Raw genomic sequence first — 26,566 nt, forward strand, 5'->3', positions numbered from 1 at the left:
TTTTTTATTAAAAATTTTCAAGATATATGGAAGTATTGGATTTTTTAACTCTTAAACCCTGCAAAAATCGCGACTACTCCATGCATGCATGTAAAGAGTACTCCCGAAGGACCAAGGAGTACTCCAAAATTAACCACAATTCATATAAAAAATATGGTCCAATTAACATTGCGATGTCCTAGGGCAGGACCATATACTCCATCCCTGCATTACATCAGAGTAGCACAAAACTACTCCAACATATTAACAATGGCATTGTTGTTATATTTTTTCGTTTGTACACGCTTTTGTTCTTCACTTCTCATATGCTTTTTCGAAATTAATAAAACCCAAGACAAAAATTAAAAATTACATGTTGCCTCTGACGGCATTTGAACCCGAACATGCTGGGAGCTCACAACTAACAGCGAGCATCTCTACACGTTCAGCTACAGCCAGACATGCAAATGTGCTTTCAAATGCTCAACTTCAATCACATTTCGTTAAAACACGAGCAGTTATCGGGTAACAAACAATAAGCTGGCGCAGAGACACGAGTTGGTCCGCTACAGCATGACAGAGGAGCACTTTTGTAAGTACTCCAATATACCACAAATAGACTACATGGACCAACGATTTTTGCAGGGAATATATGTGCATAAATAAGACCGTAAAATTAATATTTTCCTTTTAGCCTTCAATCCCGTAATGCATCACAAAGTATTTTTGGCTAAAAAGAACTATTAACATTTTCAACGATATGGCACCTCATTCATGGCGGCCATCGCTGAACAATTGTGTGTTTACTATTCTTTGAGAATATAAAAATATTTTAAGAACACTTTTATAAGCATTAATGGCTAAATATTTAGTGAAAAAAGATGTGCATCCATTTGTTTATGAAGAAAAGATGGTGTATTAATAAAAAGAAAAGTGATTAGTGCAGTGTTTATAAAAAAATAATTGTGAAGCAGAGGGGAAATTTTAACAACGAATAACTTAAAAACTATTAGCATTTGTACACAAAATGTTGATGATATCGGTCAATGAGCACCTCCTCAACACCCCCTGCGAATTTCATTAAAAAATTCGTAATACTTTGGGTGATATAGGAAATGGTCCATTATAGGAAATCTCAGCCATGATCCGTTTTCACCATTAAAGTGTGCGGCTGAAACGTATGTACAGAAAAGTTCCGAAAATGGTAGTGAAAGGATAAGTTTTCGGCTGCTTTTGTGAAATTTGACTGATTGAATTTTTCGTTCAATACACTTTCGTTCTGCACTTCACAGATACTTTTTCATAGTTCAAAAGAAATAAAGTAAAATTAGGAAACGCCTGACGGAATTCGAACCCGGCACCTTCTGGAAGCTACGTATCCATGCTACCAAATGTTTATCTTAATCAAATAAAATACAATTATTGCTTTCAAATGGTATCTTTTTCGAACGTTTTCCGGATACGAAAAATGAAGATAACTGTATGCGTTTTCGGATACGGAAAATTGAACTAAACTGCACTGTCGGCAAAATTTACCTTTTTTTTGCTGGCTGGGTAATTACTAATGAAAGAATGTAGATACAGTGCCGGACAAAAGTATTGGCACAGAGAATTTTTCGCAATATCTGAAAAGTTTTTTATTCTAATTTATTTTCGATAATTTTTTATAAATATATAGTTCGTCCTACACCAAAAAGCATAAAAACTAAATCTCTAAATTTTGTGCAAAACTCATGAAAATTCAATGAATTTGCATACTTATTTGCAACTTTCTATTCAGATTTTTTAGAAAAATTCTAAGTATGCAGTTTTATAGCTCAACTAATTATAGTATAACAAAGTGCAAGCTTGAAGGTGCTAAAAAATCGCATTGATTTTTGGCAATTTTTTTTCAGTCAGGTTCTTCCGTACAAAGTATGTTCGACAATTAATTTTTGTATGGAGAAAAAAATGAGTAGATACTTCAAACTTGCACTTTGTTATACTAAAATTAGTTGGGCTATAAAACTACATACTTAGAATTTCTCTAAAAAATCTGAATAAAAAGTTGCAAATTAGTATGCAAATTTATTGAATTTTCCTGAGTTTTGCACAAAGTTTAGAGATTTTGTTTTTATGTTTTTTGGTGAAGTACGAACTATATTTTTATTAAAAAATATTGAAAATAAATTAGAATAAAAAACTTTGCATACATTGCGAAAAATTCTCCGTGCCAATACTTTTGTCCGGCACTGTATATTCATATCGCACATGTTCTTCAGTGTAGATATTAATTCGATTTTTTTTTATTTTATATATGTGTATTCAAAAATCGGATTTTTACCTTCCTGGAAAACCCGAGGCAGAAAGTTTGCCCTAATTTGGCCCAAAAAGGAACAGTAAATACTTCCTTGCCATATGATTAACATGAGGTCAGAAATAGTTTTTGCTTTTCAGACTTACGAATAATGTTTAGTAAGTACTCTTTTAAACAACTTATGGAAGTGTTTATACTATTGGGGTGTTCACAGTTCGTTCCAAATAGTGTCTCAAAATGTAGACGTCTACATTTTAAGACGTTTTCTAACCGTAAAATCTGTGGTGTTGTTGTTTCCCATACAAAATTGGAAAACGACGCCGTCTACATTTTGTCACACTCAAAGGTATGTTTTTTACGCGTCTACATTTTGCAACCTCGCAGCAGGGTTGCATTATGGCAATACTAATCACATTTTTTTTATTTATTGGGCACGTTTTCCGTATTTGCATTTAATTTGAGCGCAATTTTTGATGAAAAGAAACAAATCAAGGAAAAGGAATAACAAATATTACGAATTGGTAATTAAGTTAAATAATTACAATTTTTCAGAAACAAAATCGAAAGGCGACATATAAACAATGCACGCAAACAAGAAATGTCTGGCAACACCAGCAAAGTTTTGTGACGATTTTGCGACGACTGCTAGAAAGGGGTGCTCACAGTTTGATGCTAAAAGTGTCTCAAAATGTAGACGTCTACATTTTCAGACACAATTTGGAACGAACTGTGAACACCCCATATATATAATGCTAAGATATATAGCGTCATTAAAATTTATACATACAAGACACCCCAAATTTGCCAACACTACAGCAAAAGTTACAAGAAAAGTTTACCACTTTGCAAAATATGAAAAAAAAGAATCGAAATGAATCATCATAATTTCTAATGTCTGAACAAACTATGCGCATATGTATGTACACACTTGCGTTTTGGCTTATAATAATTATATTACCACGTTGTATTTGAAAAATCAATTTTTTATGCAAACTAAGCTACACAATAGGCGCGACTTAAAACATTTCGAAAATGCATTGAACCATACAGAAAAATTCGGTTCCATAACTTTATTTGAAAAGCTTTTATACATTGTTAGCAATCACCAAACAGGTAGACAAAGAAAAAAAAATGCAAAAATAGACTTCAAACGATATCCTCCCACCATAAGTACACTATTTACCGATGCAGTTTATTCAGTAACTACGAATACATATGTATACCTTTTTATTGATAAACTTTTCCGTATTCAAAACTTTGTAATTTTGATATCAATTGCTTAATCACAATGAATAATAGTAATTAAAACGACACCAATTCGCACTGCACAAAAACAATAACATATGTGAGGCAATAAAAATGAAATAACGAGAGAAATTTCATGAAAGAAACCAAAGCAACGAGTTTTTCTAGTACTGTCAATTGCTGATAAAGGTCTAGACACATTTTAGTACCGTAGCGGTCCACGGTGTCACGGTCTATCATTCTTGGTAGCGGTCGTTATAGCTGTGCCGCTTTGCCGTACGTGAAGAGTAGAGAGAAATGCATAAAGCCAAAGCATCACTATCTTGTATTTCTAAATCAGTGCGGCCGCTGTCCCTTCAATTGAAGTTTTTCCCTTCACCTGGGAAGCCTTCTCTTCGTCACTTCATTTTACTGTTCACATTCCAAATAATAGATTAATCTCCAAAATAAAAAACGAGGTTTGCACGAAAAATAAATTGAATGGCTAAAACAAGGCGAATTAATATAAGGTGATAGCAGGAGTACAAAAAAAAAAATTTACATGTATTTTGTTTTTGCTTTGGCGGCATAAACTGTCGAAATTTGTAAGAGTGTGTGTATAAATTCAAACAAAATTTTTCAATTTGATATCAGAAGCCGTGCGGCGAAACACATACACAAAATCAGCTGAGCTAGTAACACCACCTTATATAAATTCGCTTTGGGCTAAAAATATCAAAATATTCGCCATAAAAAGGCATTTGCATTGTTCAACTTTGAATTCTACTTTTGGTTGAACGGCCTTTCAACTTATCGCTTTCAACAAAGTTGGTCGCCAGCCAACATTTAGCCATTCAACTTCCTTTTCGTGCAACCCTGTGTGAGTTGAACGCAAAATCGCCTCTTGCGAACACCTTTAAAGCCACAAAGTTTTATCTGGCACGGCTTTTACTTCCAATCAGGTGTTTTCTGCAGCAACCCGGCAAACGTGCTCTATTTGGTATGCCCATTAAATCTAGTTGGGGAACATAAGTACGTCAGTCTTGCAGAGAACGTAAACTTGCTTTTTGACAATTCACACGCAAATTAGCGATATGCAACCTCGTATTATTTACGTTCTCTGATTTTCACATTTTCCGAAGGTAGTTTTTTAATACTGCGACCAATAAATTTATTGACTAGAAAAATGGCTCAAAAAAGCGTTAACCCGATTAGCATTTTAAAAAGTATCTACCACAGTGAGTTCCAATGGTAATTATATGCATATTCGGTGGCTGTGCTCGCCGAAAGTGATGTAATAAGATTCGAAGGCATGGTCATGTTTTTTAAAATTCATGTGTGTATGTATTTTCCAGGTCTGTGTTGAAGAGTTTAGGAATTTTCCTGATTGGAGTTCGTATGGCTAAGGAATTTGCCGGAGTGGAAATAATGCCGGCGATAGCTCAACATTAATGCTAGTTGTGTTGTTCTTGGTGTAATCCTCGGGTGAGGATGCCTATTTAATAATGTATAAATCAATAAAACAAGTTATGTCAAAAAAACCAAGCGACATATGTATGTAGATCGTAGACTTTTATTGTTAAAATTATATCTTCATGTTTTAATAAATAATACATGCTAAAGTTACTTAGATTTGAATACACCCCTACCAAAATCACAATCTAGAATCCAGTACACTGTTACTGATGTCTTGAACTCTTTCATTGTTCATATCGATTTCATTTAGTAGGCTCTGTGCAAGAATCTGTGGTGTCATATCTCGTTTCAAGAAATTAGTTACCAATTGTCTTGAAGGTACACCTCCACCGTGAGCCAGTATTTCACGACGATATTTTTCGCCCGATTCTCGATTAAATGGATTTTCCTCAAAGTATGTTTGCCATATCCATGAAGCAATAGTTTTCGATATTAAATATGCATAGTACTTTGCACCATAACCAACCAAATGAGAAAATCGCAGCTGCCAAGCCGTATTTTCTACATATGGCAAACTGTAGTACTGTGATTGTACTTTTATCAAAGTATCTGTTGTACTTTTATTTTTCTGTATCGGTCCGCTATGATACACATGGTCCAGGGCTGAATAGAACACCTTATATACAAGAAATCAAGTAGTTAAAAATTGAGGTTTAAGTAAAATCACCAAATTACCTGAATCTGAGTTTCACTGGCAGAAAACAACTTCTTCGAAGCACATAATCGTAGTAGCATGTCTTCGGAAATTGGCTCTTGTGTCTGAAAGTGGCGAGCAAATGTTCTTAACACCCGAGGATCGCTTGCGAAATATTCCATCAGCACTGAAGGGACCTCAGCAAAATCTGTACTACATCGTGTACCAGTGACATGTTGATATTCAGTACGTGCCAGCATCGAGTGCATTGCATGGCCCATTTCGTGAAACAAGTTGTCAACTCTTGAAGGTGACAGTAGGACTGGTCCTGTCCAATGCGGTTGGGACAGATTCAACATAACAACCACGATTGGCACTTGATATTTGCCATCGGGCAGCATTTTCCCACCTTGTATTGTGAAATGGCAATCCTGATTGGGTTTACCATTACGTTCGAAAAAATCACAGTAAATATAGCCAAGTAAGCCCTCAGATTCGTGCACAACCGATATTTTATAGATGTCATTATTCCAAGCTTCCCCTGGTTCCATTTCGGTATTTTTTAAAGATATTCCATACAATGAGCGCATTATATATTCAAGGCCTTCCATACATCCACCCAAACTAAAGTACGGCAAGAATTCACTGGTATTCGCATTTAAAGATTTACGTTCCATTTGTGAGGTAAAATACGGAGGATCCCATGAAGCAAGGCGAGCATCAGCTATTCCGCTATCTTGACGCTACATTAATAGAACGATATTATTTGTAAAAACATACATATATATATTTTGGTTTTAGTACCTTCATTTGTTCCATAATACGGAAATCTGCGTCTGCACGAGGGCGAAGACCATGAGACAGTTCATCCAGAAACTCTTTAACCATCTGTGGATGCTCTACAGTGCTACCATTCAGTGCTCGATGTGCATAGGTTTCGAAACCACAAGTTCGAGCTAGTTCATGGCGACATAACAATAAATCTGAGAGCAGTTGATCTTGCTGCTGAGATGGTTGAAGGAATAGGCGATAAGCGGTTTCTCGTGCTTGAGCATTTGACGAGTTCGTATATAAACCGGAAACAAGAACGTTGTCACCCTCCGAAGGAAAACTTATCATTAACGTAAAACAAGTAACAATTAATAACGATGTAATTTGTACTAGTCGGTCAGTAACTTACTAACTACGAACTGATGATGGAACATCACTGCGTCCAACAATCGTCGGCTGTACCGCACCAGTCATGAATTTTTGTCCCAACTGCAAAATATAATCATTGAGTCGAACAACTTTTTGGCGTTCATTTTCCGGTAGATGAATGCCCGATTGTTCGAAATCAAACAAGAATAGTTTGGATACATGTTTATCTACGTCGCTGGTAGGGATAAAATCACCATTTTCTACTACATCCCGTAGCGCCATATATAAAGGTTTGTGCGTATTTAGACTTTCTACAATCCCACTTAGAGTAATACATGCTTCCTCTGCAGCTTGGCTATATTTGATTTTGGGATGTGCAATTCGTATAAATTCAGCTAAATCAGCTACTTTACAAAGCGAGTCAGAGAGTTCATCAAAAATCTCGACCTGCATTTAAATTTGTTATAGTAAAATTAAATATTATTTATAATGGGCTTACCATTTTTCGTCGGCGATTAGTCGATATAGCTTCAGTTATTAATTCATCTGTTTTATTTGCTACATTGTCGCGCATTAGGTAAAATCCTTCAAAGGAACGCAATTCGGGTAGACAAAAGAGCCCCTAAAATTAATGGATATTTAGGCCACTCAGCCATTTAAAGGTCGCTTGTTTTAAGATAACTTACCGACTCATCTCGCGTAAAGTTGATTTTCTTATATGGAGGAGAGTTGAATGCTGTGGCCAAAGGAGTAGACCATGTTGAGACATTTTGACGTAATTGCTTGAGCGCGAATACAGCTGCTCCTTTCCTACCAGTCCTTATCATTCCCAGTGTTCCTGGCTTTTGAAGTGGTAAATGGAAAACTGTCAACCAAAGCGAATTTATACAAGGTAATATTAACAGAACAAAAACAAAAATTACAACAACAAAGTATACGTACATTGACATCAGTACCAACAAGGCGCATTCATACAAGGTGGTGTTGTCCAATCAGCTGATTTCTTCTTCTTTCCTTCGCCTTACATGTATTTTGTTTTTGCTCTTACTGATTTGACAGCATGCCCCTGAATAGCAACAACAAAAACATGTAAACTTTGAGGCGAATTGAGATTTGACATTTTGCACCTGATACAAAATACATGTCAAGGCGAATTTATACAAGGTGGCGTTGATGGCGAATTTAGATTTTCGCCGAGGTACGTCTTAAAGTCAAAATGATTTGTTTGTTGTAAAATGAATTCGCCTTGTTTACAACAAACACATAATTTTGACATTCAGTAGTACCGCGGCGAAAATTTAATTCGCCATCAACACCACCTTGTATAAATTCGCCTTGAGTACCAAGGTGTATTTAACTTTAATGCACCTTGAACAGTACAAAACCAAATTACAACAAACACATCATTTTGACCAAGGCAAGGCGAATTTTTAAAAGGTGGTGTTGTAAAATCAGCTGATTTCTTCGCCTTACGGCCCTGTCACACGGTCAGTAATAATCACGATATTTGGATAGCGATCCATATTGATGGATTGATGGATCGCGCACGAATGCTACATGCTCAATATTTACCGCGTCAGTATTTGCATAATTTTTGTGCTGAACGCTTATCACGATGCAAGAAAATATTTTTATTTTGTATGAATAATTTGCAGATAATGCATTCCACAATTATTTTAAAATTTCCCATGTTAATTAAAATTTTTTCAATTTGTTTTGAAAGCTTTTAAGCAACGAGAGCGAAAGCATAGCGAATACGTTTTCGATGTTCACATTATGAGAGTACAAGATGCATGATGCAATAATACAAGGTGGTATCAGTTGTGACAGCTCGCTTTGACACTACCTTATCTCAGTAGAATGAGAAGAAAAACGGGAAGAAATGAATCCCCATATGGGGGAAGAATATAAAATTTCACATTTTCTGCTTAACAAAATATGCTTTTTTATAGTGTATTCGTTATGAAATGAAATGAAATAAGATAAAATATCTGTTTAAGAAAACAAAGTGTGTATACTGAGAAAAAATAAAAAGCATTCAACTATATAAATGGGCAAAGAATAGTGAAAGAAGTAACACTGTTTCACGTAAGGTAGTCAATATGGCGGAATTAGAGCGAGAAGTTGCCAACTGTATTATTGCACCATGTACAAGATGTACTGACGAAACGTATGGATCACGTTTTGAAGTGCTATACAATCTAAATTCGCCATCAACACCACCTTATATAAATTCGCCTTGGGGTGGTATGTCAAATCTCAATTCGCTCCAAACTTTACATGTATTTTGTTTTTGCTTTAGATGGGCGTGCTGTCAATAATCATATTGCCAGATTTTCATGGTAATTGAAATGTAAAATTCATTACGTCGTTCAAGCATGTGTAAATATAACATAATCCCACGTCTCCACCTTCTACTAAATGTGTGTTAACATCTGTGAAATTTCTGTTTTAACTTTGTCCCGTTTACTCATGTGGGCAACTTGCTGTATTACGCTGCGTTTACTTAAGACAATTTGAGACAAGACAATTGAGAGTATCTATTAGTTGTCAAATTGTTGTGTAAAGTAGGCGTCCAGACAATTAGAAAGAACGAATTTTTTTTTCAGGCGAAACTCAGGATAAGGCAGAATGAGAGAAGTGTGAGTGCATTACAAAAATGTGTGAATGCATTGCAACTGTCTTCCTTACTTATAGAAATGTACGATGGTGTAAATCCCGCTATTTACAATGTTAATAAACAGAGCTTAGGCAAGCAATACACACTATGACCATTCATGTGTGCAAAAGCTAAAAATACTTCAATAAAAAATTACAGCCCTTTGTTACATAATTTTTTACATTCAGCTGGAATTTTTAACAATCACGTAATGCAATGCAACACTGTCCTAATTATACCTCTTCAAGCATATCTTGCTATCCATTTTGTTTTTGTGCTGCTGGGCTACAACAATGGCCGACATTGTATTTTTATTATTATTAATTTCGATATTTCCATTACAAAACTCAAAAGGTACATTAAAATTTACCACAAATATTTTTAAAATTGCTCCTACTTAAGTCGGGGAGCATTTAACGTAAATATTTAGTGGTACTACGTGTTGGAATGCAGAGCTATTTAAGTAACTGCTATGTGGTTTTGTTCCGAAGAGCTTTGCGTTGGTGCTGTTTAGCGACGAAAGTCTTTAGACCATTTGCGGTTATGTATTGCTGTAGATATACATAATCATATAGGGTTTGAACATATTCAATATATTTATCATACATGCAAAGTAGTTAAAATGCATTGAGGTTTACATAAAAAGTATTTCGATTTATGTTTCAGCGGTTGCCGAAATTAGTGGCCGCTTATTAGACGAAAATCAAGAAAATTTTGATCTGGAAATGTCACACACAAACGAAAAGGAGCATTCATCGGTACCACGCAATTCCTTACAATCTCATCCCAGGTATTTTTGCATGTACAGAGTACGGTTTATGTACATAAGTTGATATACAACCCTATACAATATCCAATATAGTTTAGTAAATAAGATTAACAAATTCGTTAAAAAATCCCCTTTCCGCTTACCAAAGGAGGCACACAAAATCTAAACGTCGTATGAAACGAAGGTAACTAATTCTAGTATGCAATGGTTAGATAATGTATTTAACCAAATTAAATCGGTGTTTTGTTTTAAAAATATTCAGTGCTATCAAATAGTTTATACAAATTTTTATTTTTAATGTTTTTTGTTAAAACTTTTTGTGTGCGCCTTTTGCTCATTTGTTCATAGCTTTATATTATAATAGGCTAAAAACATATTTCATACATTTTTTCAGATTTAAGTGTTACGCATGCGAAGCGCCCTGCAAAAATGCCACACAGCATGCACATATGTGCCAGAATGCAATACAGGTTTGTATATATTTTAGGACAAAATTAATTTTTTCGTGATGACGAACATTTCAATTCGTATTAGTGCTGGAAGTCACGCACACGCAGTGCATATGGCGAGGAGAAAGTATCACGAGGTTGTACCACGTCACCAGATCAGCTCCCCTTAATTTGTAACCAAAACACTTTAGGACCTCGTAAAAGAGCTGTGATGCATGTTAATATAGTATGTTGCTCTGGAGACTATTGTAATGACGGAGATTTTCCTGAGCTGCCTCCAATTGTAAACGGTATGTTTTATAATTTTTGCTTATTTCCATTAACTTGGTACTTGTAACAATATTTAATAAAAAAAATGTAATAGATGAAGTTACACGATTATCTGCCGACCTAAGCAATACATTTAAAATGACTCTGGCAGTATTAGGTCCAGTATTCGTAATTGGCTTAATGGCGGCTATGGTTTATTATTTCATGATACGTCATCATCGAAAGAGCCTAATGGCTTCGCGTATAAAAAATGATCCAGATGTGTATTTAGTGAACGACGAGTTATTGCGAGCTACCAGCGCTGGTGACAGCACACTAAGAGTAAGTTGTTTTCGTTAAAAAAAAATAATACATACAATAACTTAAATATTCGGTCAAAGGAATATCTCCAACATCCAATGACCTCGGGTTCTGGCAGCGGTTTACCCTTATTAGTACAGCGAACTCTTGCGAAGCAGGTAACTTTAGTTGAATGTATTGGACGCGGAAAGTATGGTGAAGTATGGAGAGGACAATGGCATGGTGAAAATATTGCTGTAAAAATTTTTCTTACTCGAGATGAAAAGTCTTGGAAGCGAGAAACCGAAATATATAGGTAAGCTTCAAAAGCGATGTATTATCGTCGATACTGCAAAATATCACATGTGAAATAACGCTGCTAAAATGGCAGTCGAAGATCATTTGTCTTATTTATCCTTTTTGTAAGGATGACCGAAATATGTGAAACTATAATTTGCTTAATTTTGTAATGTAATATTTTTAGCACAATTTTACTACGTCATGAAAATATTCTGGGTTACATTGGTTCTGATATGACCTCTCGAAACTTCTGTACTCAGTTGTGGCTATTAACACACTATTATCCGAATGGTTCTCTTTTTGATCATCTGAATCGCAACGCTCTAAGCCATAATGATATGGTGTTAATCTGCTTGTCTATTGCTAACGGACTCGTACATTTGCATACTGAAATTCTAGGAACAGAAGTGGGTGATAATATAAAATATACATTTCTTAACTATTTGTCTAACATATTTCAATAATTTAGGGTAAACCTGCGATGGCTCATCGTGATTTAAAATCGAAAAACATACTGGTGAAATCAGATGGTACATGTGTAATAGCCGATTTCGGTTTGGCTGTAACACATTCCCATGTCACCGGCAAACTGGATTTAGGAAATAACCCCAAAGTCGGCACAAAACGGTACATGTCCCCCGAAGTTTTAGATGAGAGGTGGGTTATATACATAAATTGAAAAAAAAACCTTTTCACTTATTTTATATGTGCATTTAAGTATATTCATAAATAATTTTGCTTTTAGTATTAATATGCAATGTTTTGAGGCATTGCGCCGAACTGATATCTATGCACTCGGTCTGGTACTGTGGGAAGTATGTCGCCGCACTATTTCAGGAGGCATTGCAGAGGAGTACAAAGTGCCTTTTTACGATGTTGTTCCGTCGGACCCAAGCTTCGAGGATATGCGCAAGGTTGTGTGTGTGGATAATTATCGACCTGCGTTTCCGAACCGTTGGGCTTCTGATCCGGTACATTACCAATACATTAAATACTAATTATTACAAAAAGACTAGATTTCATGATTTTGTTTTAGTTACTTGCTGGAATGTCGAAGTTAATGAAGGAATGTTGGCATCAAAATCCCAATGTACGATTACCTGCCTTGAGAATACGGAAAACTATACAAAAACTAGCTTCCGCAGACGAAAAAATACGTCTGAATTATGATGAAGTTTGTGTTTAGTGTCTAAGTAAATTTATAAGTTAAGATAAATAGATTCTAATGCTAAAATTGACAGTTTAAGGGTAAAATGGTAGTTAATTCTAAGAAGAATAATTTAAATTGAAATAGCATATTTAAGTATTACTACTATACTCAAGAATGATAAAATATTTAAACGCATATGCTATGTACGAGAAATGAATGTGCGGTTGCGAGTCTTACGGTGTGAAATAGTGATTGATGCTGTATGCAATTTAGTATATACATATATATTTAGTTTTAGTTATGAAAACCACAACTTATTGATAATACATGCATACATAACTAAGCATATAAAATTAACCTATGCATCCTTATTTCTGATGCGTGGAAAAATGTATGTATACAATAATGCATACTTATTAAATGAAAGACACGCTTAAGAAGACTAATTACTTTTTACATATAAATTTTTTATCTTTATGTGCCTTGAGAACGCGTTGCTGATGCCTTTTTTCAAACATACATAAAAATACCCTAAGCTTTAACACTTTTATTAGAATTTGTGTATTATTTATTCACTTCCCTGTGGTTTCATCTGACGCATTCGCAAATAAGTATTCAAATTAAATTAAAATAAAACCTAGTATGTTCCTTGCTTGGTCTGTAAATAAACTCGCTACGAAAAAGTATTTTAATTTGTTCAGGAAGCTTATGTTGCCTACACTCTCATTGGAACTTAAAACATAGTCGAAAATAATTGTATGACCTCACTTACCTGCATATATGTATGCAAGCATTTTGTTTGCATGCAAAATAGATCTTACATACGAAATATATCGTACGTGAGCATATAATGCGAATATGTTTTAACGATCACAAAGAATACCCGCAGTTTTGGCTAATTTAAATAAGGACTATTTTCACAACGCAAGTTAACTATTGTTCGTCAGTTACTTTCCACTGTCCCTAAAGCGTACATGATATGTATGTATATTAAAAATAAAAGCAACACCGCCACAACCCTGAATAGATGTGTACCATCGCCTTTAAAACAAATTTAACTAACAAGTAATTGGCTAAGATAAATATATTCATACATTAATATGTATTTAGGCAGAGCATAATACTTGGTAACTATATTTCATCGAGTTACTGATTTGCTGCAAGTCCTTTAATAGATATAAATATGTAGGTATACGTAGTATTAAGCAAAATTTATTGTACAAAATAGAGTTCATGGTCTATAATAAAAGAAAGTTTTAGTAGAAAAAGATTTTGTTGCAAAAATTTCATTATTTAGTAATATCTACGGCTTTCCGTTAGCTTACACCAAATCATTTTAGATTTAAGCTGTAAATCTCATTTGGATTTTTTTCTAATATTTGTGGAGTTTTGTTGTGATAACAATAAAATCTAGTCCTCGAAGTGAGTTCATTCTTCGAGCTCGACCTAAAATGTATTTAAAAAAGAACCATCAAATTGAAAATTTAAAACAAATTGGGCCAAGGCGAATTAATATAAGGTGATAGCAGGAGTACAAAAACAAAAATTTACCTGTATTTTGTTTTTGCTTTGGCGGCATAAACTGTCAAAATCTGTAAGAGTGTGTGTAGAAATTCAAACAAAATTTTTCAATTTGATATCAGAAGCCGTGCGGCGAAACATATACACAAAATCAGCTGAGCTAGTAACACCACCTTATATAAATTCGCCTTGAATTGGGCCGTATCAAGGCGAATTTATATAAGGCGGTGTTAATAGCTCAGCTGATTTTGTGTAATTCGCCTTGGGCCGTATGAATAAAAATAAGCAATTGCTTTTTCTTAAAATTTCAGATTTTTTTTATTTATTTATTTATTTATTCAATTCAAATTTATTCAAACAAAATTGAAGTAAAAGGTATGAAATTTTAAAAAAAGGCAATTGCTTAGTTTTTATCATGATAAAAACATAGTAAGGTAAAACCATTCTCAATTGTCGGCCATGGTTTTTTTTTTTTAAAGTTTGCCAACATTTTAAAATCATATAAAATCGAGAGTAAAAAAAAGGGAATTGTTTAAAGCTGTTGTTTGAGATTGAAAATGAGAATGTGTGTGTGAGCTTGTGTCTAAAATTTTAAAATTAAAATGCTTGCAAACGGCAAGAATATGAAAAATTCCCCTCTGTGGTTCTACCTTCTTATTTTTTTATCATGGTTTTTATTCATACCGCCCATTGTATGGATTTTGAGTCGTTTTGTTTATATCTCTTGACATCATGGTACAATAGCATTAACGAAAGACACAAGATCGCGCGGGAAGGAAAGAAAGAAAAAAGATATTTTCTAGCTGCCGAAATCTCGACGCCATGTTTGTTGTAAGAAGTAAACAACGAAGAGAACGGAGAAAACCGCGAAATTGTTGAACGCATGAATAATCATTTTTATTATGCAAATTCTTCTATAAATCCTGCCGTTGTGTTAAATTCTTATTTATCTTATGTGTACACACGTTGTCACAGGCGAAAATGAAGAAAATTGCAGTAAAAAGCAACCACCAAATTGCAAACAACGAAGAAATGTAAACAAACGGCTCATGTCAAAATCGTTAAACTTTTTTCCTAAATGCGATTCTAACGGGCTCCTCTCCTGCCCGCGTGATCTTGTATCATGTAAATCGGGTATTACTGCTAGGGATATTTCCATACCCCATATACCATATATGTATGTATACGTACCTTCTTGCAGAGAACTTATTTAATTTGCAAATGCGGAAAAAACATTTGCCTGTAAATAAATTCAAAATTTGTATGGCTCACTTCATTTCAAACGTTTTTTTCTTTTTTTTTTAATTATAAAAAAATTGTGCAAAAAAAAGCTGTGTGGGCGAATGAGCTGGCAGGCATTGGAGTCTCTATAACTAAACAAACCTCGTTTTTTTTAATAAAGATTTAAATATATTCGGAAATTTAGTTTTCTTTGATAAATACACAAAATTCACGTTTTTTAATAAAAAAAATACGATTGAGTTGCCAGTTTATAGAAACACAAGCGTTAATTATGTAGTTAACTATTGATATTATTCTTAATTAAGCATTGATACTATACTTAATCTACATTTTGTTCATAAATAACACATTTATACAAATTTTATTCTCGAGAAGACCTTTTTCTAATCATCAAGCGAAATTCCCCACAGTAAGTGTTGCCATGCGCGAAAACGAAAACGCTACACACAACCCAAAAGTACTCCTCGAGGACCAATTGGTGAAAACTGCGAAAAGGTTTATTACTGTATATACTGTGTTTTACATTTAAAAGCGAAGGTACACAACACGCGTTCGCCGGCAAATGCGTCACGCCGTCAATGTCAAATAAAATTGAATACGTGCGTTTGTATGACAGCTGTTACAGACGACGCCGTTACGAATGCGTTAACGCAGTTGCCATCGTAAGTCGATGTTCAGACACAAAACTTTTGTTGCAGAAACTCGAAGCTTGTTGGGGAGAGAGCGACGAGGAAAGGGGACGGGTACCGAGTCGCCCGTACTCGGGAAACACGCTTTGTGCTCTCGTTCGTCTGAGTAATTCAAATTGGCGATTCACAGCTGACAACAACAATTGCGTACAAAAGATAGTGTGTTCCAATAGCAGTCCGGTTTACAGGATTTAGTCAGAACTTACAGGAAGTCGTTCCTATTGACATAAAACCTGTAAGTGGGAACACTTTTGAGAGAGTAACTGAGCAACTGTTCCTAGTCAGAAGTTACAGGATTTAGTCCGGTGTTTTTTTTCCTGTAAGTTCATGAAAAGTGTCAAACGATCGGCTGATTTGCATATGAAAGGGGCTGAACAACTTTTGCAGAAAACAACTTTCTGCGTAGGCGGCCTTCGGTCGCGCTTAGGGATTATAACCCTCACTAAGTAGAATTCTCCTTTCTGGGCTGAACACCTTTTGCAGAGATATCTCGTGGATATTTTTTTTTGTCAGCTCAGCTCGCAAGTTGCAAAAAATACCATAGTTCCAACCGACATTATTAATAAATTAGATATAGTTTAATTTTATTTTTCTAATAAAGCGTGAACTGTTGTCTACAAGTCTGTGCAAAACGTTTTTGATTCGCGTCACGCGTTTGGACACAGCAAACCAAAATCTTTGTACAAATTCATAAAGAGCATGAACGAAAGACACAAGATCACGCCTTAAGGAAAGAAAGAAAAAAGTTATATTCTAGCTGTTGAAGTCTCGACGCCATCTTTAGTTGTGTTTTCGTATTCCCCAGCAAAAAATATCCAGTAACTTGCCAGTAACCAAATTTCGGAGAGTAAGCCAATAATTACTCCCAATGAGTGAAATATACAAGAAAGTACGAAAACGCAAAACCAGCAAGAAGTTGCTAGTTTTATGAACAGCTGATTAATTTGTTATTTTTCGATGCAATTTTCTTAGAAAATTAGTGTTTTCCCTCTTATTATATATTTAAATAGGTTTATTTTGTCAATTCCAACTCTAAAAGCACCAAAAACCATTATCTTCTTAATGCGATTTACAATAAGCATCATGCCATCAGCTGTTTTTCTTACTAGCAAATAGTTGCTAGTAAAAATTTATCCAGTAAAAATCCAGTAAAACTTTCAAGTTCAACTGTCATTTTTGCTCTCTCAATTTCCCCTCTTTTGCTAGTTTCTTGCAAGTTTTTGCGTACGAAAACGACATCCAGTAAAAAACCAGTAAAATGAGTACTGGATTTACTGGATAGTGCGTACGCGAACAGGGCTTTTGTTGTAAGAAGTAAACAACGAAGAGAACAAAAAAAACCGCGTAATTGTTGAACGCATGAATAATCATTTTTATTATGCAAATTCTTCTATAAATCATGCCGTTGTGTTAAATTATTCTTTACCTTATGTGTGCACACGTTGTCACAAGCGAAAATTAAAAAAGCCACCACCAAATTGTAAACAACGAACAAATGTAAATAAACGGCTAATGTCAAAGTGGCCCAACTTTTTTCCTAAATGCGATTATAACGGGCAACTAAGAAGAAGACGTGATCTTGTATGTTTGGTTCATGATAAAGAGTACCCCAAAATGGAAATAACTCAATCGATATCGATATTGTTCAGCCCGATATATCGCCATATCGATTTTACATGCAATGAATTAAATCGATTCATGCTATCGATACTTTCTTAAATATCGAACATCCCTACCTTGTCGAATTCTATGCAAACGAATAATTGGAAATGGCGGAATGGCAAAGAATTATTAGAAAGAAAACAGAGAAACAAAAACACAAGGCGTAAAGGGTATGTACATGCATACAAATATATAAGTACATGTAATTTCCCACTACAAAACGCACTACTGGTTAAGCGTCCGAGCATTTTACAAGAAAACTCCAATAATTTTACTGGTGAATAGTTTAAAAAGTTTATCATCGATATAATCATTCCTTAAGCGCAATTACTTACATAATAAAAACCGAAAAAGGCTCATTCAATTTCTAATGAGCACAAATCAAGACTATTACCGATAACGTGATTGCTCGTTGTGTAAACTACATACTTTTGATCCATTAAAATTAACAAGATCAAAGTCATTACTAATGCATACATATTTTACTTGCGCGAACAAGTATTAATTTTCAGATCGCAAATAAGCGAAGTTACCTATTTATAAATCCATCGAAAGTTCTTAATTCCTAACCCAACATATGTATATACTTTTGCATACATAATTCTGGGACAACAATCAAAATTCTAAGTATTTATTGGTGTGAATAATCAAGAAGTAGTTGTAATTTAAGAAAAATCAAAAAACAGGAAACGTAAAATACATACATAAATATTTGGTATCAGCTGCAATTGGTTTAGAAATTTATTAAAAAAAGGAGAATAGAAAAAGGAACGATTAAAAATGACATTGGCTACGGCTAGTTTGGATCAGCCGCAATCACAGCGGGACAACCATAATTCCTTGGGCCGAAACACAATGGACATAGAGGTGAGTAGGGAATTGATAGGCAAGTGGAAGACTTGCTAATTTTAATTAGGGAAAATGATTCAGAGAGAATATAAAAACTGAGGGCATAGTACAAAGCACAATTAATCATGATTAGTGAGTTCGTAGCTTACCAGTGAATAAATATGCGTATTTGTATTGTGTGGAGAAGTTGTGTAAGTGAGGAAAATGTAATGTTAAAGGAAATAAAAATATGTATTATGCAAATTCGAGTACATATGGAAATTGACTTTAATATAATATCGCTTTGCGAAATACATAGTATGTACATTAATATATGTACATACATACATATGTATAAGGTGGGATGTAATTCTTTAGAGTAAGCATTACAAGAATTATATAGTGGGAACTTAAAACGTTTGTTATGCTATTGTTTGGGGAAACTATTATTTGGTCTATTTAATAGAAAAAGCCCTTATTCTTATTTCCATTGCTCTGCTAATGATTTTAGTTTATTAAGTAGTAATTATTGCTTCTAACTTGACAGCACTTTGGCTCTTTATTTGTTTTTCGTAGCAATCAATTGTTTTAAATTTTAAATTATTCACTTTCAGGAATGCAAGGAGAGACAATTTTGGCTTTGGAAATGGTTGTTTAACTGGACTGCCAGTTCTCCCAACATGTTACGCGCAGTCGAAAAAAAGATTTTATCCTTCCTAAAAACGCCGTACCGCGGTTTCTTTGTTGATATTGGACCGGCAATCGGCGAAGCGGATAAAGTATGGACAATCAGCCTGAATACAGACTCAAAAGAAGTGCCTTTAGTTATGCTACATGGCTTAGGTGCTGGTGTGGCTATGTGGGTCATGAATTTAGATGCACTATCCAAAGATCGTCCAGTATATGCTATGGATGTATTGGGTTTTGGCCGCAGTTCGAGGCCTACTTTCTCGAACGATGCACTTATTTGTGAGAAGCAATTTGTTAAGTCTGTAGAAGAATGGCGACGCGAAATGAATATTAATAATATGGTATTATTAGGCCATTCAATGGGCGGTTTTATAGCATCTAGTTATGCGCTGTCATATCCGGAAAGAGTCAACCATCTCATATTAGCCGATCCGTGGGGTTTTCCAGAAAAACCTGCCGATGTAAACAACACCCGCCAAATACCACTCTGGGTTCGTGCTATAGCATATGCGCTAACACCTCTTAATCCACTATGGGCATTACGTGCCGCCGGACCTCTTGGTCAATGGGTCGTGGAAAAGACCCGACCGGATATAACTCGTAAATTCGCAGCGGCTGTTGAAGAAGATAACAATCTATTGCCGCAATACATTCATCAATGCAATGCACAAACACCATCCGGTGAATCGGCTTTCCATGCAATGATGTCATCATTTGGTTGGGCAAAACATCCAATGATACATCGTATTAAGGATGTACGTGCAGATATTCCTATAACTTTCATATATGGCTCACGATCATGGATTGATTCGTCATCAGGGGAAAAGATTAAAGCTCAACGCCAAGATTCGCTTGTGGATATTAAAATTGTAACGGGTGCGGGTCATCATGTATATGCTGACAAACCGGAGGTTTTCAATCGATATGTTAACGAGGCTTGTGAATTATATAAATCATATTGCAAAGAAGCCGCTATTCGAGAGACCACAGAATCGGATGATGAAATTAGTAATGGGGCATTAAACGCTAAAGTGCAAAAACAGGATCAGACTTCAGAAAACACATTGCCAGAGGGACAACAAACAGATAATGTGGTGACAAATATCAAAGCACAATAACACTGTAATGTTAATAGTCAATGAACACACACTTTATACCTGCAGTCAGTTTAAATTTTTCAACCTATCTGTATTAGCCAATAAATAGCACATAGTATTAGCCCAAATATTTTAACAAAATGTAAACTTATTGCTGTCATTACTAATCTTTTGACTAAAAATAAAAAAGAACACAAATAATTAAGTGTTTTTATAATAAATACATAAATTTGAGGACTGTTCCGAAATGCATTAAGCCAAAGCAGCAGGCTCTTTTATTTCTAAACTATAATTGATGGAAATGTCTTATTTACGCAACTAAGTTCCAATTCGGCATTTAACCGTAGGTGCGCATATTGGACATTTCCGTCAATTATAGTGTAGAAATAAGAGACTGATGCTTCGGCTTCATGCATTTCTGAACGCTCCCATGTACCCTATGCCGCTATAAATTTATAAATTATGAAATTCAGTAATTCTCCCTCACATTTTCACAAATCAAAGCTCCGATGAATAGGCAAAATTTCAAATTAATTACTTATCTATTGTACCCGCTGATAAAGGTTTGTTATCGTGGGCATATGCACATATATATTTGTATAAATTGTACGTAAGTGCACTTATCCACAAATTGCTAGCTGCATATGGGCAATTTGTAACCATGCAGATATGCTCCGCGGTGCCTTGAAAGTATTTTTCGGTTGTTTTCAAAGCAAATACATATGCATATAGTACATATCATGATCCGAAAGGTATAAAACTCGATAAAAACGGGTCTAAAGTTAACAGTTTCCATACTCTCCCATGGTTGAAATCAAAACACATTTTCATTTAATTTAACCGTTCTTCAAAAGTATATTAATCTAAACCTAGAGTGCTTGCGCTATAGGCAAACAATTTGTATTATTTTATAAAATTATACATTTGCAAAAATTGTTTGTTGCCTTAAACTGTCAAACTTAAGTTTTATTGTGTGATTATACCTACAATAATTTCAAATTACATAACTCTTAATTGCAAAAAAACACTAGACTAAAGTGGAGACTCTTGGGGAAAACTATTTTCGAGCTCATCATCATATGGAGAAAGAAGGGTATGTTGTTTTTACATCAAAATACTGCTTCAATTTATGCCGGTAGGTACATTTATGCACATATCGTTACCTTTATATAGAAATGCCCTATTTCACATAGTCGCTGAAATACAAAAAGCATTAACTAACTAAAAATCCAAAATTCACGTTTTGATTGATTGTGGCAGGGACATAACAGTTATAAGTTTTATCAGAAAATCGCTTTTTTATTGCTCTATTATAGTTATTACCATGATAAAAATATAGTAAGGTAGAACCGCTGAGAGTCACTTTTAAAATTCTTGACGTTTCCAAACAATTTAATTTTTAAATTTACTCACAAACTCACACACACATTTTCATTTTCAATCTCAAGCAACAACAATTTCGAACAATTTCAATTTTTTATTTTCACTTTTATATGATTTTAAAATGTTGGCAAACTTCAAAAAAAAATCATGGCCGACAAATTGAGAGAACGGTTATACCTTGCTATGTTTTTATCATGGTTATTACCAGGTAGAACTGTTCTCTCATTTTGTCGGCCATGATTTTTTTTTTTGAAGTTTGCCAGCATTTTAAAATCATATAAAATTGAAAATAAAAAATTAAAATTGTTCGAAATTGTTGTTGTTTGAGATTGAAAATGAAAATGTGTGTGTGAGTTTGTGAGTAAATTTAAAAATTAAAATGTTTGGAAATGTCAAGGTAACTCAGCGGTTCTACCTTACTATAGGTGCGTTCGACAAGTCAAAAATTTGTAATAGGTTTTACAAATTTTTACTGGATGGCGTTCGATAACGACAAAAAATTATCCAACACACAAAAATTGAGAGAGCAAGCGTTGACTTTATGATAGCGCCAACTGACTTTATGATAGCGCCAACTAGTTTTTACTTCTAGAAATGTTCCTGGCGAACATTGAACGTTCACTTTCCTTTTTTCTCTATGGAGGCAACATGAATTTCAGTTTGTTTACAAATAAAACATAAACAAAGTCAGCTGGTGTGTCTTCTTCTTCCGGTTTTTGCAAGTAATGGCTAATTTCCTGTTCGTTTACTTTTTTGCTTTTTCATCTCTTTGGGACAGAATTTTCGCTTACTCTCTTGATTTTGATTGTTGGCTGGTGTTCGCTAATTTTGTTATCGAACGCAACTTATATTTTTATCATGGTTATTACCCAACGATTATTTTGACGCAGTCTGATAACAGTTATTTCACTCTTCATTTTTTGGTTGGGTTCGACAGCACAAAAATTTGTGATAGCTTTTCCAAATTTTTACTGAGTGGCGTTCTATAACGACAAACGTTGTCTAAATTCTCAAGTAACATAAAATCCACAAAAGAATACATTGCTTGTATTACCATCAATACGCCATGTATTAATTTTAACAACACACAAAAATAGAGCTTTCGGACGAGCGTTTGTTTGGTTTTTCAACACCATTTATAATTTTCTTTTAATGAAATCCCGATTTGTCAAATGCTTAAATTTATTTATCTAATAATAATGCAGCACACAACCCTGAAATCTAAGAAAGTCTGAGGAAGGCCATTAAATAGCAGCACACAAGCCCGTGCCTTCCTCAGGAGCATTATGCAGCTCTCAAGAAAACGGTCAAGAAAAATTTCCATTATTTCGTGTGTGTGTCCAAGGAATTTTGACATTTTTGATACCTCACAGCCTGTTGCCTCACTCTTTCCTCAAGAAATAATGGAACGGGCATATATTTCTGTTGCAAACCTGGGTTGCCTTGTGCTCTTTTTTCACAAAAAGCTTTAGCAAACCGTAGTAGAAAGCGTAGTAAATTCCTTAGGAACTGCGTACTGCCTTAAGGAAATTTGACTCAAGAAAATTTCTTAGCCATTTCTTGTACGTCATTTTATATGGAGTTTTTGTTTTTCTTGAGAGCTGCATACAGGCCTATAATCTGAAATGTTTATGCAGTTATTGGCAGCACTTCAAAGAGTCCCTGCAAAAATCGCGACTACGCAATGCATGCGTGTAAAGAGTACTCCCTAAGGATCAAGGAGTACTCCAAAATTAACCACAATTCATAAAAAAATATGGTCCAATTAACATTGCGATGTCCTAGGGCAGGACCATATACTCCATCCCTGCATTACATCAGAGTAGCACAAAACTACTCCAACATATTAACAATGGCATTATTGCTAATTTTTTCGTTTGTACACGCTTTTGTCCTTCACTTCTCAAATGCTTTTTCGAAATTAATAAAAACCAAGCCAAAAATTTAAAATTACGTGTTGCCTCTGATGGCATTCGAACCCGAACATGCTGGGAGCTAAGAACTAACAGCGAGCATTTCTACACGTTCAGCTACAGCCAGACATGCAAATGTGCTTTCAAATGATCAACTTCAATGACATTTCGTTAAAACACGAGCAGTGATCGGATAACAAACAATAAGCTGGCGCAGAGACACGAGTTGGGCCGATACAGCATCACAGAGGAACACCTTTGTAAGTACTCCAATTTAACACAAATAGACTACATGGTCCAACGATTTTTGCAGGGGTAGCCCAAATCTGTTTTTGCAGGGGTTCTGCTTACAAAAATCCAATAAAGGTAACGACCAACCTAATGCATATACATACATACTTATTTATGTACCCAGTAGAAATCGGTTGTATGCATTCTTGAAGGATGCTTGCTATATGAGTGAATTAGTGTGAACAATTCATGCGTAGTCATGAATTTCCACGAATAAATTTAAATTCTAGCGAATTACAAGCGAATGTACGTTGTCGTTGTTTTAAGTACATTTCTCGATAAATTTGAAGTGGAATTTTTGTAATATTTTCAGTCTTGTACAAAAATTTTAGTGAACGGACGTGTTGTGCGATACTATTTTCAGCACAAACGGGCTTTTACAAGATGTGCATTTGCATATGTAAGTGCCACTTGTTTGTATGTCCCCGTATATTAAAATGTAACAGAAAAGTACCATTTACATGTGGGGATCTTGTAAGAATGCTTTAATACTGTTCCTTTAATGCATTTTTGCATGTTTGAAACATTAATACAGCCATATGCATACAACAGTAGTACAAGTTAAATGGAAATGAAGGTTCATTTATACTGGCATGTATACACAGCAGCAAGCTCATGCCACTAACAGCGATGTTGTATGCTTGAGATTTCTACTGGGTACATACATGCATACACATCGTCGTTTAAAGTACAAAACCGCCTATCAACATAATGCAAAACCGCGTAAGTGAGGTTGCACCAATTGTTTTCTAGAGAGTAAAAACACTAAAAATGGTTCTCTTTTTTATAAAACAATCGCATTTCCGGCTGGTATATTTCAGGACGAATGGATTAGGATTGCGCCAACAGCTTGTATGAGCAAATCCAATTTTCGGCAGCAAATGTCAGTTACGCGGGTTGTACTTTAAACGACGATATACATATATGTACCTACTATATAATTTATTGAATATGCTGACCCGCTGGTTCAAAATATTATCAGTATTGACTTTCGCCAGCATGTTGCTTTTAAGAAGCCCCATAAAAGTGTGGAAACACAAACCAGTTCATATTCATATATGTATGTGTACGAGTATTTATTGGACCTATGTATGTGCTCTAGGGATGTTTCGAATGTCATATTTTTCACATTCGCGAATACAAATTCTCGGAATGCGAAATGTCTGCATTAAAAGATTTCCTTTAGAAATGTTCTCTATTTTTAATTTTTAAAATACATGATAAGTCGAGAAATATAACAATTAATTTCAAAACTTGGTAAAAATCTTCTTATATCATGATTTTTGCACTGAACTTTTTCTAGTGAAAGATAAAATTTTATTTTTGTCTCATTACCTAAAAAAAAAACTACAAAAAATAACAAATAGAGGCGTCCAATGTCGTTGTTTTTTCCCCCTTTTGTTTGAGAATTGAACAGGATTTAAGCTGCATTTACAAAAGCCACTTGTGGACATTCTGGCCCCTATTATGATTTGCATTCGATTTTCGACTGTGGTCGAAAGTGCTGAGCGAACGAATTTGCATTTGGTATTATGGCACTCATTCGATGAAGAATAGCGCTATTGTGAATTTCGCTCGTTTAGGTTGTTCACAATAGTATATTTTTTCACCGCTGAGAAGCTTTGTTTACAAATCGAGCAAACTAAATAGTGTGCTTATACATATTTATGTAAATTTGTTCTAATTAAAATGAAGTAAAAAAGAAAGCAAGTTTATAAAAACGTGGTAAAATGAGTACAACGAGTTCTGGTTCAACGATTCGTCAGAGGATGAGAGCTTAGTAAACTGGCCAGGAGTAGCAAATGTTTAAGAGAGTTTAAGTTTATTAGTCTTTCGAATGTATTTTGATATAAAATATATTTAAGAAATTTGTCTACAGATTCATTAAAAAGTTCCGACCATCTAAAGAGGCGTTTGTGAGCCAAATCTATTTAAAATATTTTAAAACTATCAACAGCGCTACGATTTTGTTCTCAGAGATCGTGCCAACAGAGTATTGAGATTTTCTTTCATAAGTAAAACCAGCCTTTCGAGCTTGTGTTTAGTATTCAAGATGTTAGAACTGCATGAAATTAATAAAAATTGTTTAAAATTAATGTCTAGCCGCCAAAATGTAAGAAAACATATACAAAATCATACATTTTTCACAATTTTCTAACACTTCGCTACACCATCGAAAGCAAAATTCTGTTCGACAGAAAATTCGATACTCAACGAAAATTTCGACACGCTTGCATAGCTCATAATACGAATTCCAATTTCGATCTTCGATCTTCGATAGCCAGCGAAGATCGAAAATCGAATGCAGCTCATAATAAGGGCCTCTATTAGAGGCACCAATCAGTTAATGTTGAAAATCATGTTGAGTTTATTCAAACAATCCATAAAGTATCCGCTCTCCTTTTTGTTTAAATGGCTAGAACACACAATATTAAAACTATCATAAACGCAAATACTTTGAAACATTGCCTCCCAGCATAATGACGAAAAGTATCGTAAGCGCCATTATACCTTTGAATAGTACGAATTATATGAAAAAAACTAACAGTCCTATCTAAAAGCCAGCTGTTTATTGTCGATCTAAACCTAAATAAAATATTACACCGTTTAAGGATGAAATAAAAA

General features: G+C 34.7%; 4 protein-coding genes across 8 annotated transcripts; 3 read left to right on the top strand and 1 right to left on the bottom strand.

Annotated features, from left to right (window-relative positions):
• Positions 1 to 4,528: 4,528 nt before the first annotated feature.
• Positions 4,529 to 5,062, top strand: LOC118753752. The gene is made up of 2 exons (XM_036488630.1): positions 4,529 to 4,750; positions 4,855 to 5,062. The coding sequence occupies exons 1-2, from the start codon at positions 4,686 to 4,688 to the stop codon at positions 4,949 to 4,951; spliced, it is 162 nt and encodes a 53-aa protein (XP_036344523.1). The 5' UTR covers positions 4,529 to 4,685; the 3' UTR covers positions 4,952 to 5,062.
• On the bottom strand, positions 5,051 to 7,776 carry LOC118753751 (mitochondrial intermediate peptidase-like). 2 transcript variants are annotated; one of them, XM_036488629.1, is made up of 7 exons: positions 7,692 to 7,776; positions 7,436 to 7,614; positions 7,249 to 7,371; positions 6,790 to 7,196; positions 6,414 to 6,720; positions 5,651 to 6,352; positions 5,051 to 5,591 (listed from the first exon to the last, which is right to left on the bottom strand). In XM_036488629.1, exons 2-7 carry the CDS (start codon positions 7,574 to 7,576, stop codon positions 5,154 to 5,156), a joined length of 2,118 nt encoding a protein of 705 aa, XP_036344522.1. In that variant the 5' UTR covers positions 7,577 to 7,614; positions 7,692 to 7,776; the 3' UTR covers positions 5,051 to 5,153. The 2 variants fall into 2 exon arrangements, with proteins under 2 accessions (XP_036344522.1, XP_036344521.1); XM_036488628.1 differs by lacking the exon at positions 7,692 to 7,776 and having other exon boundaries at positions 7,436 to 7,648.
• Positions 7,777 to 9,656: 1,880 nt separating this feature from the next.
• LOC118753753 (activin receptor type-1-like) lies at positions 9,657 to 12,979 on the top strand. Of its 2 annotated transcripts, XM_036488631.1 has the most exons (11): positions 9,657 to 9,762; positions 10,075 to 10,198; positions 10,326 to 10,361; positions 10,572 to 10,647; positions 10,712 to 10,916; positions 10,991 to 11,217; positions 11,277 to 11,491; positions 11,660 to 11,882; positions 11,945 to 12,132; positions 12,221 to 12,446; positions 12,512 to 12,979. In XM_036488631.1, exons 1-11 carry the CDS (start codon positions 9,702 to 9,704, stop codon positions 12,659 to 12,661), a joined length of 1,731 nt encoding a protein of 576 aa, XP_036344524.1. In that variant the 5' UTR covers positions 9,657 to 9,701; the 3' UTR covers positions 12,662 to 12,979. The 2 variants fall into 2 exon arrangements, with proteins under 2 accessions (XP_036344524.1, XP_036344525.1); XM_036488632.1 differs by lacking the exon at positions 10,326 to 10,361.
• Positions 12,980 to 17,796: 4,817 nt separating this feature from the next.
• Positions 17,797 to 20,555, top strand: LOC118753750 ((Lyso)-N-acylphosphatidylethanolamine lipase-like). 3 transcript variants are annotated; one of them, XM_036488626.1, is made up of 2 exons: positions 17,797 to 17,909; positions 19,182 to 20,555. In XM_036488626.1, the coding sequence occupies exon 2, from the start codon at positions 19,248 to 19,250 to the stop codon at positions 20,373 to 20,375; it is 1,128 nt and encodes a 375-aa protein (XP_036344519.1). In that variant the 5' UTR covers positions 17,797 to 17,909; positions 19,182 to 19,247; the 3' UTR covers positions 20,376 to 20,555. The 3 variants fall into 3 exon arrangements, with proteins under 3 accessions (XP_036344519.1, XP_036344520.1, XP_036344518.1); XM_036488627.1 differs by lacking the exon at positions 17,797 to 17,909 and adding an exon at positions 17,974 to 18,016; XM_036488625.1 differs by lacking the exon at positions 17,797 to 17,909 and adding an exon at positions 18,239 to 18,606.
• The last annotated feature ends 6,011 nt before the right edge of the window (positions 20,556 to 26,566 follow it).

The sequence above is a fragment of the Rhagoletis pomonella genome, unplaced genomic scaffold (assembly GCF_013731165.1).
Source record: "Rhagoletis pomonella isolate Grant_MI unplaced genomic scaffold, Rhpom_1.0 Rhpom_scaffold_02816, whole genome shotgun sequence".
NCBI classification, from domain to species: Eukaryota; Metazoa; Arthropoda; class Insecta; order Diptera; family Tephritidae; genus Rhagoletis; species Rhagoletis pomonella.